At 40.5% G+C, this 13,782-nt stretch overlaps 1 protein-coding gene across 1 annotated transcript in view; it reads left to right on the plus strand.

Moving 5' to 3' along the window:
• The window catches only part of NUDCD3 (NudC domain containing 3), a 61,132-nt gene that overhangs the window by 22,191 nt on the left and 25,159 nt on the right, over positions 1-13,782 (plus strand). Inside the window, exon 3 of the mRNA XM_063139586.1 lies at positions 8,734-8,866. Within this exon, the coding sequence (XP_062995656.1) occupies positions 8,734-8,866 (133 nt within the window). The remainder of the gene's footprint in view (positions 1-8,733; positions 8,867-13,782) is intronic.

Here is a 13,782-nt window from a genome sequence, read left to right on the forward strand (position 1 = left end):
TCATGCCTAGTGATTGTGCATATTAACTTTCTTCTTGTGCTGGGAAATATCTCTGGCAGCAGAGAGCAGCATATACTGGGGGTGTAATGATGATACTTCAATGCAAAGAGGTGCTGGGAGGAATGACTTTGGACCGTTGTCTCTTGACATGGTCCTGGCCACCCCAGAGTTCTTTCCTTGCCAGTTTCTTGGATGAAACGATCCTAAGGGAGGAAAATTGGGTTCTAGGAATGTATTCTCCTTTTTATGTCCTTAGGGCTTACACCAGTATTTGTAATACATTTCATATCTGTCAACATATGGTCAGTGATATTAAACATTAGATGCTTTAGTCTAAAAGCTTTAAAATGGTGTTCTTTAATGTCCTGCACAGGCCATGGTTAGAAGTGTCATTTATTTATTTATTTATTTATTTATACATTTATATCCTGCCTTACATTGTCCTCGTCTTCTCCATTTTATCTTCACAACAACCCTGTTAGGCAGGCTAGACTGAGAGCCAGTGACTGGCCCAAAGTCACCCAATGAGCTTCATGGTCAAGTAGGGACAAGAACCTGGATCTCCCAAGTCCCAGTACAACACTATAACCAGTACGTCACACTGGCCCTCATTTGCTTCTATAACTGCAGTAAGCTTTTCTCTCTATGTGTGTGAATGACTGAAAGTATGTGTGTGAGAAAAATGTCCAGAAAAAGGATTTGCAAAAGGACTTGGAGACCCAAAGGTTAATTTAGCAATCAAAATGTATTTTTTTAAAATCTCCACTATAACTGAATTGACTCCTGATATTGGAATGCTTATAGTTTGCAGTGCCATGGTGGGTTGTTGTTTTTTTATCAACTGAGTTGATAGTGGAGGGGAGGCATGTGCCACCTTGGACACAGTTGAGCCTCTTACCCATTTGTGTATGAAATCTTCCTAATCAGCAACCTCATTAAGATGATTCATCTGGTCAATTTGTCTGGTCTTGTAGATTATACGAAAACAGCTCTAATTCTGTCACCCACCTGAAAAACAAGAGTTATGCTAATAATAGCTAAGCACAAACATATTGCACCCTTGGTATTGATTAAAACTTGCCTAGTACAGGCTATAATTTTGAGTTACCGGAAACTTGAATCACTTCTCTTGATCAATGTGATTTTTCAAATAAATTAATAGCCCTTTTAACATTTGTAATTTTAAAGTCCCACATTTCTGATAAAAGCCCCACATTTGTTAAGATGTGCTTAAACTGTGCTCCTTAAAATAAAACGAACATTCGTGTTAGATCAGGTTTGAAGGCTTTAAAAATCCTGCGTGACGTTTGTCATCACCTCTGTGTTGAAAGCCTATCTTGCTCAAGGCAGTAAATATTTATCTCGATCCAGAACTGTTGAAGGAGGCAATAAATTATTTTGGAATGGTAAGATGAATGTGGGGCATAATTTGCATCCCGAAATTTAATACATAAGGTCTTTTCTAACGACTACAACAGATTATTTACATATTCTCTCAGACAGACTCTTCATCACTTCTTTCCAATGGAGAGATTGTGGGAGTGAAGCATTCTACCTAGACTATCCACAAACAAAAAAGAAATAAATAACAAGGTTTGCAGAAAGTACATTAAAAACAACAACACTTCCCCTAATTTGGAGGGGTGGAGGGGAACAGCCCAATGAAGACTGAACATGCTCAGTGGCTACAGAATGATGCCTGACTTTTGGATGGTGAAGAGGGAAGAAATGGGAAACCAGGGAAGAAGGGGAATAGAATGATGTGTCTGGAATCCTGAACATCAGCACCGTACACTGCAACACTTTGTTGCCAGGCCCTCTTGCCCTTTAAAAAAAAAGCAATTTAGGGTGCAATCCTATGCATGTTTAGACAGAAAAAAGTCCTACAACTTGCATCATTCCCCAGCCAGCGTGACTGGTTGTAGGACTTTTTTCTCTCCAAACATGCTCTTAAAGTATTGGCCATCACTACATTTTGTGGTAGTGAATTCCATGTTAGATGGTCTTCACTCATTATGTGTATGTCTGCTCTTTAATCTACTGCCCACCAGTTTAAGTGAATGGCCTTCACATTTTGATATCATGAGAGTATTTGTATTACTGTATAAACGTATGAATGCTTTCTTTTGATGTATTTGTCATGGCCTTTGGCTAGTACAATAAACTTTGGATTGACTAAAGTAAAGGAAACCAGTATTGTTAAAATGGTTCATAAGTTTAAACATCTCTGTTATGTGTTCCCTCTCCCCCATTGAATTGACCCTCTGAAACTAAAAGGCCTCCACTGAACAGCGTTTTTTTATTATAGGGAAGTCGATTCAATCCTGTGATAATTTTAGTTGCTCTTTTCAAGCTCCAAAATCTTTTTTGGGAAAGGATATCCAGAATTGTCCATGGTATTCTAAGTGCACCATAATGGCAAGATACTTGCTACTATTTTCATTCCATTGCTTAATAATTCGTTTCATAGCATTGAATCTGCCCTTTTCACTGGTGGAGCACAAAGAGTTGACATTTTTAGAGGACTTGCCACTATGACAGAGAATTTTCCTGGATATTCAAAGCCAGTTGTCAGTATAGATGTGAAGTTAGGGTTTTGCACTTCACATTGAAGTCAATTGTCATTGTGTTGCCCAGTCATCAAGTATGGACAAAGCCTTTTGGAGGTCTGTACTATCTGCTTGGGATTTCACCATCTTGAATAATCTGCAACTTGATTATCCAGCTCTTCAGTCTTGACTACAGATAGTTTTAGTAGTGTACAGGCATCATTGGCCTGGTTCAAACAACACGCTAAACCATGCTGCTTAACCACAAAATGGTTAACAGAATGCATTGGTCCGCCTGGCGCCTACACTGTACTCCTTTCGTCGCCAGCTGAAGACTTTTTTATTCTCTCAGTATTTTAACACTTAATTTTAACTTAAATTTAATTTTTTCTGTTCTAATTCTGTATTTTAATCTTATATCAATTTCTGCTGCGTGGTTTTATCCTTGTTGTGCTTTTTATACTGTATTTGTGTTTTTAGACTATTGATTATTTTATTATGGTTATAATTTTTGAGAACTGCCCAGAGAGCTTTGGCTATTGGGCGGTATAAAAAAGTAATAAATAAATAAATAAACAAACAAACAAACAAACAATTTTGTGGTTAAGCGGCATGGTTTATCATGTTGTCTGAACCAGGCCATTATCTCTTGGCCTAGTACTAACTTGTAACAAGGGATCCTTTCTTTCCCATGTCTGATCTGAAAAACTAGAGGATGGATTGGTGTCCTAAAGCTTCTTTAGGTTCTTTTATTTCAGCTCCTTGCATTTGCGGCTGCCTGATTTGTGTTTATAACCAAAAATATCAGTATGATACACATCTGTAGTCATTATAAGCAAGTGACAAATGCCATTTAGACACTGCTCCCTGTCCTGGGGATCTTGTTGTACCTGGTGCCCTCCAGATGTTTTGGACTACAGCCCCCATCAGCCCCAGCTACCATGGTCAGTGGGCATGAATTATGGGAGTTGTAGTTGAAAACATCTGGAGGGCACCAGGTTGCCTGCCCCTGTTCTATTCACTCTAGAGGCCTATCTCATTTTGTTCACATATGTTCTGGGGCCTGTTTTCCTATCAGCAGGCCTGGCTCCCACTGTTCTCGGGACTTCAGTGTTCCAGATTGTTAGAAGTGCTCATTCCTCTCTCCTGTTGTCTGCTGGCTGGTAGCTCATCCTGTCTGTGCATAGGAAATGCTAACCAGGACTAAGGAACTCTGGGACTTGTAGTTCTTGAAGGAGCATGTCAAATAGGGAGGTGCATGCTTCTCCCTCTCTCTCTTCTCTCAAACGTTTTTGTACATGATCTCCCCCTCCATCCCTCTCTGCTCTAGAGAAAGCCCTAGGCTAGCAGATTATTGTTTGTTTTGTTCGGCTCCAGCAAATCTCACAAGATGTGGACATCTAGATACATCTGTATTTTCCCCTCTATTCTGAAAATTTGCATACATATTTTTAAGCATGACCTACAATTTAATTTGTTCTTGATGTGTTTGCTGTTAAACATTTACGACAGGAACAGTATGCTGCCCATACTGGGTCCCCTATAATTCTAGTCGCTGGAGTAAAGTTTGAAATCCCCTGGGAGTGGGTTAAATAAAGCCTGTACCAATATAGATCCTTGGGGCAGATGTGGGGAAAGCCACCTTATGGTTTACTTCCCTCTGTTGTGAAAAAATTCCACTTACTTTACCTGTCCTATGGTTTTTGTTTTTAATTAATTTTTGCTTCGGCGCTACTTTTCCTCTTATGCCATGTAATGATATTACTGACTTCCTGGCTGACTTTTGGCTTCTGAGGCATATGGACATTTTAATATCATTTATCTTAATAGCAGTCTCAATTATCCATATGGATCCTTACGTAGGCAAAAAGGTACCACCTACACACAAGTAGGTAGTATAAGCAGACTTAGGGGAAGCCCAAGGATTGCAAAATACAACAAAATTGATAGGGGAAAACCTTCAGGAGGATGCCTGTGGCGTTACCCCACAATTGATTATCCTGTGTAATGCTAAGTGTGGAATGTTAGAACTGAGTGGGTGTGGTTTTATGGTGTGTGTGGGGACTATATAAGGAGAGTGTTGGGAATTTGTGAGGGATGTAAGTTGGAGTGCGTGTGAGGAGAGTTGTTTAGTTGTAGAGTAAGGAGAGTTTGGATTCTAGGGACTTAGGATTGGTGTGAAGAGAGTGAGGTGGTTGGTGTGTGGAGAGTTTAGTTTAGGCAGGATTGAAAGTATTATAATTTTATTTAAAGCTTTTAAATAACAGTAAACTTATTATTATTTTGTTAGCTACCAAAATACCATGTGTCAGCTTTGCATTATTTACCTGCCTTACAATTATTAAACACCCACACCAGAGAATTCCCACAGTATATTTTGAGAGATCCTATATTAAACCTGTTTCCCTCATAGCTAGGGGAAAGGTTTTATTCAACCCTCCCTCAGGTTTTCAGGTGGTGGTGCTTGGCCTGAGAAGGGCTTATGCGGCGGGCCTAGTGTAAAGGGCTGGTGACGTCACGATGCCCCACCACCACCACCAAAAAAGAGTAGTCCAATGGCAACTCAACTGAACATGCTCACTGAAGGCTGACTGCCTGGTGGACTGATGCAGTAGCTGTTTTTATGCTCTATTTTTCCTGTTCTTTCCCCCCTAATGACTTGTCAGGTGTTCTCTAACCTAGTGCCCTCCAGATGTGTTGGATTGTAACTCCCATCATTCCCAGCCAGCACGACCCATGGGCCTGCTGGCTGGGTATCTTGGGAGCTGTAGTCCAATGCACCTGGAAGACCCCAGGTTGGGGACAGCTGAATTAGATTCCAAGCCTTCAAGCAGGTACATCTGCACTGTTGCTTTTAAATGCCTGTGAAGAAATGTGTGTCCTGCTTTCTCTGTTGTTGTTAGAAGAATTAGACTGGGGAAAATGCTATGTTGCTAAGGTTCCGATCTATCTTTAGCAGAACATTTTGAAATTTTATACAGGGAGGCAATGGCTGAAGCTGCATGTTTATCAAATCATTATTATAGTAATATAATTACTATAATAAAGATATAGATATGCTAATTGTTAACTCATTATCTGAGAGTCGGTCCTTATGTAGCCAAAATGGTACCATCCACACACAAGAGAGAGGGATCTGAAGAATTTTTTAATATTTCTATTTATTTTTTATTATAGCACTTTTATCCCGCCCTTTAGCCATAGAAGGCTCTCAAGGCGGGTTACAAAAATAATCCTTAAAACCGTCCATGCCCACAAGCTTACAATCTAAAAATCTTGGCACAAAAGGAAAGGGGATTGGGAGGGAGGGAGGAAAAAAGCAAATTATGGTCTTTTTATTCTTTTATTCTATCTGTTGTTCACTGCTTCGAAATCTTTTGGATGTTGAATGGTATATAAATATTGTAAATAAATAAATCACAGGCTTTGGACGGAACATTCTCAGTGGGCATAGAATGCTAGTCGGTGTTCTGGTGGGGAGGGAAGGGGAAAACCAGGGCAGGGGAAATAAAATAGAGTGTTTGGTAATTGTTATAATTTATTTTCTTCTCACTGTCTTCTTCCTCTTGTCTTACTATAGTATTATATTTAGTTTACCAGGTTCTCGATTGCCTCTAACCTTTTTTCGTTCAGAAAAGAATTCCACTTCTTAAAGGAAGCCAGCCTCCTAGTCTTTTATAACCTCCATGCTGGCAACCATTTTTTTTCTTCTAAAAATGTCAAATAATGTACATTTTAAAGCCTCTATCATAGTGGTTTGAAGTAATCTCCAGCTTTCTGACCAGATTTTAGCCTCCAAACTTTCCTTTCAGCTTCCATTTTAGCTGTTTTTTCTCTTTCTAAAAAATACTCTCCTTGGAAATTAGATAAGACTGTGTTGTACTTCCTGGGCAATTTTCTACTCATATTGGATTTTGATAGTATTGTGGGCACTATTTCCAAGCAGTTCAATAATGCTCTCATCTAGCACCAGATTCTGACTGCCGTTTCGGATTAAATCAAGAGTCATTTCTCCGCTAGTTGGTCCCATGACTGACTATCTCAAAATACACTCACATTGTATCTAAGTAATCTTGTGATCATCTAAATTTATTGTCCTAGGCTTGCTGCCATCTAGTGATTTTAAGGGTAGTTGAAGCTATGCTCTATTCGGCTTCCTATTTCTCCTTCTCTGATTCCTTTTTGCATCTCAGTATTATAATCAGAGTTTCGATCGGGGGTGATACTCTTGACATGGATTTTTTTTTCACCCATAATATTTCTGCTAATAACTTTTGGTTCTTTGAATACTTCTAATTTGTTAGGCTTTATACCTTCCTAGACCCACAGAGTAACAATACTTTAAGGTACACCATGTGCTGTCCTACTTACAAGTTCAGAGATAGTTGTGTCCCATTTATTTTTCTGATATTCCCGATCTCTGCTTGTAGGGCATAATGAAAAGGCACATGGCACCAAAGTCATGCTAAAGGTAAACAGGTCTGTTCAGCGTCTGGATGGAATACCAGACGGGAACCCTCTCTTAAGAATTCCATGGACGAAACAGTCATCAACACCACCAATAAAATCTCACTACTAGTTGTTTTACTGGTTTTATTATATGTTTGTTTATTGTATTTTAGTGTTGTGGGTTTAATGTCATTACTCGCCCTGGGATTTTTATGAACGGCAGCATTTAAATAGAACCAAATAAATAAGTAACGCGTGGATTTCAATAAGATCCAGATTTTACTATAACCATCTATGCTAACCTGTCTTGAGTTTCAGCTTTTAGAACTGACATATAAACACAGATATCTGTATCTATGTAGACAGAGATGAAGGGAAACCCCCTGCTTTAAATATCTTGTGCGCGTGTAATTTACATAAGTGGCTTTTATTTTTTGAGAGGTTCAACACCCACAGTTCTTTTGAATTAACTAAGCTAATTTCCTCTAAACGTGGGTTATATGTTTAGTTATGAATTTTGGTGAAATGAAACATTCTTATGTGAGAACTTTTCTGATTGCTTTGGTTAGTTCCCCCCCCCCCCCCAAGAGTACACTGTTCTGCTATTGAGAACAACTTGCAAGGTATTTTGATGTCTGAATACTGAGCTGTGTCAATGCGTGGTATTTCTTGAGACTTGATGTGAAAAAAAGGGCTGTAGCATTTGGATCTGATGCAACCCAAGAGAAAATAAAGCTCCCCTTCTGTTTCTGTGCTTCTAGTTTACTGTCTGTCCAAATACTCTTTTGCTTAGAGCTATTGTCGGGATATCTTCTTGTTGGCTGGTGCAGAGTTGTTGGGGGAAGCTTGTTCTGTGGAAACTGAGACTACTTCTATGTCCTGGCACTGAATGGCACCAGGCCAAGGAGAATGTGCTTCTAATTTCCAGGGACTTGGAAAGGGCAGCATTGAGTGTCTGCCATTCCATTCCGATCTTCTGTTGCTGTGGTCATATGTCGCCCTGTTCAGCAAATTCACATAGTAGAAGCAAATCCAGATGTCATTTTTAAAAAAAGGCAGAGTTTAAAGTCAGCCTCTGCTCACCGATTTCGCAGGGTTCTCTGTGATCTATTGTCCTCTTTTGTTCCAATTTTAAGCATTGTGTTTTCCATGTTACCAAGACTGACCAGCAGCTACCCTTTTTGCATTGTCATTTTTAACCTTTTCTTTTGTCTGGAGCATGCCCAAAGCTAGACAGGATTCAGTGTGTGTGTGTCATGCGATTGAGAGTCCTGATGAGACACAGCACCCCTCAAAACGGTGGTGATGACTCCTTTCTGACACGGGTGGTTTCTCTTGTTCGTTGCTTTCAGCAAGAGAAGGGTGGCCACCAGGCTAAGTCTTGTGAAGCAGGTTCAGGCCCTTTTAATACAAATGCCATTGGTGTCACGGCAGTTGAACATGGGAGATCTGTCAGCCTTATGGAGCATCATGATGCATGCTGCCACATAAGTACTGCAGGTGTGTGTGGGAGAAAGAAACTAAAATGGTTTTATGCTGGTTTCCCTGTTAACTGTAGGAGTGAGTTGTCTGTTTCTGGAGTTGTCTTCACATGGATGGTTGTAGGCCTAACACTCTCTGCTGATGTGGCTTGAAGCTTTTCCTGATTCCCTCATTCCTCTTTTTGCATGTTTGTCGTCTGCTCATCTTCTGTCTTCTTCCATGTGATACTCAGACTCTTGCTCTGTTCCCCTAGGAAACAGGAGCAGTTCCAGGCAAATCCAGACAGTTACAATGGAGCGGTGCGAGAGAATTACACCTGGTCCCAAGACTACAGCGACCTGGAGATTAAAGTCCCGGTGCCTGCACACATTCTGAAAGGCAGGCAGGTAGGTAATCAAAGTGCCCGCGTGGGCGATAAGCTCTCCTCCTTCCCCAATATCTTGCCTCCGTCATTCTTCTGGGCACTCTGTCTTCACCTCCTGCCTTGCTGCCGACGCTGTCCTGTGACATTTCAGACATCGTTTCAGAGCGTCCAGCAGAGGGCCACACTTAATTGCCTTTCAACTGCAGCACATTGCAGCAAGAGTTCGTCTTTCGCGGTAGCTTAGCTGGGAGGCCTGCAGAAAGCCGCTGTAGCTGGCCGCTTCTCACCCTGCAGGGTCGTCTCAGACACTTAACTGGGCTCTTCAAAACTCTGCTCTTCACCTGTCGGCAGAATATAGTGCACTTTCCCACCGTTTCCACCCTCGACCTTGCCCTCGTCACAATCGTGCTAAATAAAGTTGCACCTAGAGATCCGAAAGTAGAGAAGGGACGGGAGCTCAGGGGTAGAGGACATAACTTGAACGTAGAATGCTCCAGGTTCAGTCCCTGGCATTTCCAGTTTGTTTACATTACTTTTATGCTGCTTACTAACCTAAAATCTTTAAGCTGTTCATGATTTTATATAATCCAGTATAAAACCGGGATTAAAGCAGTGCAAGAATAATATACAATAATAAGTAAATATAAACATTACAAAAGGCAGTAATAAAGCAAGAATAAAATGGAGCAGTGACATAATCTGTTACACGTCAGGGGAAGGCTGTGGAAACAAATATGCCTTCAAGAGGCTTTTAAAGCTCGCTGCAGTTTCTTCCTCTCAAACAATGCGTGGGAGGGTGTCTCAGAGGGTGGGTGCCAATACTGAAAAGGCCCGCTTACGTGCCATTACCTGGCTTCACTATTGTTCATGGAATGGTCAACACGGCATCCTCAGAACATCTCAAGGGTCAACTGGGTATCTATAGGAAAGGGGTAGGCAATTTTTTGGAGCCATGAGCATATTTGCAATGCCTGTCCTTTGCTCACTGCAGATAAAAGCGTCGGTCTGCAGTCACCTGCCATCTTCATTTGCTAAGACTGTCTTTGAGCCCTATGTGTGGCACAGAGGCATTCATTGGAAAAGAAGATGGGAGCAGCTAGAGGACCTCACTTTGCTTTGAAGGAATCCCAGCTGGCAGTAAGAAATAAAATAAAAAGTGAGAGGGGCAGGGCACAAAGAAAGGTGTCCAAGGGCACACAGGTAGGCACACAGCCATGTTGCTTACCCCTGATATAGGGGAAGGCAGTCAGCCAGATCAGTTAGAAGGATGAGGTAACAGGTGATGGCAAAGACCTCTACCGAAAACCGTGGAGAGCTGCTGCCAGTTAAAGTAGAAAGTTCTGGGCTAGAGGGACAAGCAGACTGACGGTGTAAGACAGGCTTCCTGTGATCCTCAAGTAACACTAGGATAATGCCCTTTTAGGGTCGTGTCACAAAGAAGTCAGCAAGCTGTTGAGTTCATAAGAACTGCTCATAGGGAGGATGTTGAACACACACACACACACACACAGTGGTTGGGGAGAAAAGGCTGTTGCTAGACAAGTTGACAAAGGCTAGTCTGAAGTTTGGAATGCTCCCAAAATGTAATGAGGGAGGCTACTACGTTTATGACTAGCTACATTTTTTTTCTTCATTCATAAGCATTACACTTATCCTGGGGCAGCCTTCCAATAACTTACTTTGGTTTCTGTCTTGTTTACTCGGATTCATCCCTCGAATGGGAAAAGTGAACTGAAAGTCACTGTCTTCTGGCCAGGTTCCCATTTTCCTTTTTTGAAAAGTAGAATTATTATCTTTGCTGAGTGGGGGTTCCTTCCCTACAAAACCACAGTGGCCTATCAATGGCCCAAGATAATGAGCAAATGTTTCTTCTGGTGATTGTCATCTCTGCATTGTTGACTCTTTATTGTGTAAACAACCACATTGATTTCAATCTGGATTTTCCTGGGGGATGTTATTTACCAGGATTCCTTTTCTACTGTGTTCCCTGGGACTCTGCCTTGTGAAGTGTGGAGTATTTTTAATTGTTGCTTGCTGAAGATGATGCTTCTTCCACAAGCAAAGCGTGCTTGCAGGGTGAATTTAAGCCAGAATAAAAATCCAGAATCCTCAGTTAGGTAATACATTTATTAGGACCAACCAAACTCACACAAAATTGTGTAAGCTTTCAAGTTCAGGAGAACTCAAAAGCTTGCACAATTAAGAAAGGCTTTATTTTTATATTGTTAAAATAAACAAACACATCCTAATTCAGTTATGATGCATAGAACACAGAATTGCAAAACCGTCAAGCTGAAATTATTTTCTCTTAGTAGGTCAGCAAAATCTTATAATGATCTGCAGGGTCTTGGGTCTAGGACATATGATCAACATACTAAAAATTGGACATTGCATACAATGTTTCGTGGTTTGCATGACCTTTAACAATTTTCATAATGGACAAGCTTGTCCATTAATAAGTGATCCCAAAGCCTGTGAAACCAAACCTTGATAAGAAAGTCCACTTATCTTTTCCACTGGCTTGCAATTGTTGCTCTTGCTGCTGCTAAAATGTGTAAAAGTAACATCTTTCTGCATTATAGACTTTAAATCCTTTGGGAAAATACCCAGAATTGCAAGAACTGGAGACTTAGTGATGTTTTGTTTGTTCATATTGTTAATTTCATCAAAGACTTTGTCCCAAAATGCCACTACAAAAGGACATAGCCACCACATATGGACAAGAATACCAGTTCCATAAGCCCCCCTCCCAAAATTTATTTGATGCTGATTTGAAGATTTTTTGTGAAGCTTGCACAATTTTGTGGAATTTCAGTTGGTCCTAATAAAGGTATTACCCTTCTGTGGATTTCGGATTTCTTTTTCATGGATTAGCATGGCCACCTTTGTTTTTTTTTTAGCCAGGGTAGTGTCTGTTGTTAAATCATGTGGAAATGATGGGCATCCATTTGGCACCACATGGCTTTCCTGGGTCACAATGAAATAGGAGTTAGCTAGAGTCAACCCTGCCTCATCTAATACAATACTACCTTTGCTCTCAGGTAGTATTGGGGTTGGACTCAATGGCCTTATAAGCCCCTTCCGACTCTACTATTCTATGATTCTAGCTTCTCCTCTGAGGGATATCAATAAGCCTTGTGTGATCAGCTTGCAATGGGAAAGCCAAACATGTTTATGTTTAGGTTGATGGCTGCTGAGAAGGAAACGTGATTTCCCTGATAGAGATGGTTTGCTTAATAGCATGTACCTATAAAGGGCTCCCAAGTGATGGTAACTACCCACCCCATTTTCCCTTTTCTCCATGCTCTGTTTCTTTTGGCTTTTTTTTTCCTGGATGGGAGAATGATGTAATTTATTTTGTCAGTCTGAGAGAGGCAGATCTCTACTGCAGCCCTATTAGTGAGGGGGAGGTTGAGGAGATGTACACAGGCGGACGTACTGACTGAAGTGGTTAGAATGGAGGCATATTTTTACTTCCTGCTATCAGAGAAGCTGTTAAAACAAGAGGGGTGTGGTGTGTGTGTGTGTGTGTGTGTGTGTTCCAATCTGGAAAATGGCTTGTTTTTCTTCCCCTCTGTTTATTCAGGGCAGCTGAATTGAGCACATTAGGTTCTATACATCAGCTTCAACTTACACAGTTCTGTGTTATGTCAGAACATTTCTGTTGTTGCAGGGCATTAATTGATACTGGCGCACTTCACATATAGTGTGACTACAGTTATTATACTGTTCCCTTCTGTTTGATTATATATGCTTATTGTCAGTTTTAGTGTGTTTTATTGTCTGTACCACGCTTTGGGATTATTTGACAATGAAAAGCTAGTGAGAAATTCCTTAAATTAATAAATGTCACATGTTGGGAATTTGAGCATGACTTGGAATATCCCAAAATGTCCGTCAGTAAAATATACATTAAATCAATAATTTTAATGAGGAATCAAAGATATAACTATGCTGGGAATCTTACAGAGGGAATTAAAAAAAAACACCTTTCTCCTCCCTACCACCCCTACCACGGCCTCAAAATTTCCAGGAATATTACACCCCTACTCTTCCTATGAAACCCTTCCAGTTACGAAGTTTTTACATTTCATTTTGCAGGCGTAAAGGCTGGGTAGCAGTATAGGCATACCCTGCTTTACACATTGTATTCATCATTCTTAAAGAAACTACTACATAATCCAAAATTGTTCCATTTGGGGTGGGAGCACAAAGAAGTCCCTGTAAAAAACCAAACAAACCCAAAACTGGTGGATTTTCACCCCTGAATTTTTCCATTTCCCCCCAGACCTTCACATCTCTAGTCCAGCAACATCTGGAGGGCCACACATTCTCCATTCCTGCTTTAAAGAGTTCAGGGAGACATAGGTAAAAAACAGGCAGGGTTCAGTTAGCTTACTGAAAAGTAGGCAGCTTTAAATCAGGTGTGGCTTGTGCTTTATTTTTCACCCGCAATCCTTTTTTTTTAATGAGCAGCCCTGCATGAGCAGTGAGTACGCCTACTATCCCTGAAAGCTACAGTTTGATGATGACTGTTGTAGTCACTTCATGTTATTTTCTATCTCATTTTACTTTGTTTCCCTGAATATAAATCCATCTGCCAGCCAGCAGCCCAGTTTCACTGAACGAAAGGCTAATCTTTGTAATCAGAAAACAGAACAAGCTTACACTGTTCTTTTTTTCTTTTTTTTTTACTAATACATGGTACCCAAGCTAAATTAATTTAATATAATTAACCATTTCAATAATGGTTGGTCTTTTTGTTTCATAGAATAGAACACCAACCAGTAATTGGGGTTTCCTCTTTTGTATTTTAATCTTGCTAACCGGTTGTCTACGTTCTGTTAAAGCCTGGAAGTAGAAACCATGGCCATCTTGCTCATAGCATGCATGTGCATTTCTCCTCTGGGAGAATATTTTGTTGACTTGTTTCTGTGC

The sequence above is a fragment of the Elgaria multicarinata genome, chromosome 12, assembly GCF_023053635.1.
Source record: "Elgaria multicarinata webbii isolate HBS135686 ecotype San Diego chromosome 12, rElgMul1.1.pri, whole genome shotgun sequence".
NCBI lineage: Eukaryota > Metazoa > Chordata > Lepidosauria > Squamata > Anguidae > Elgaria > Elgaria multicarinata.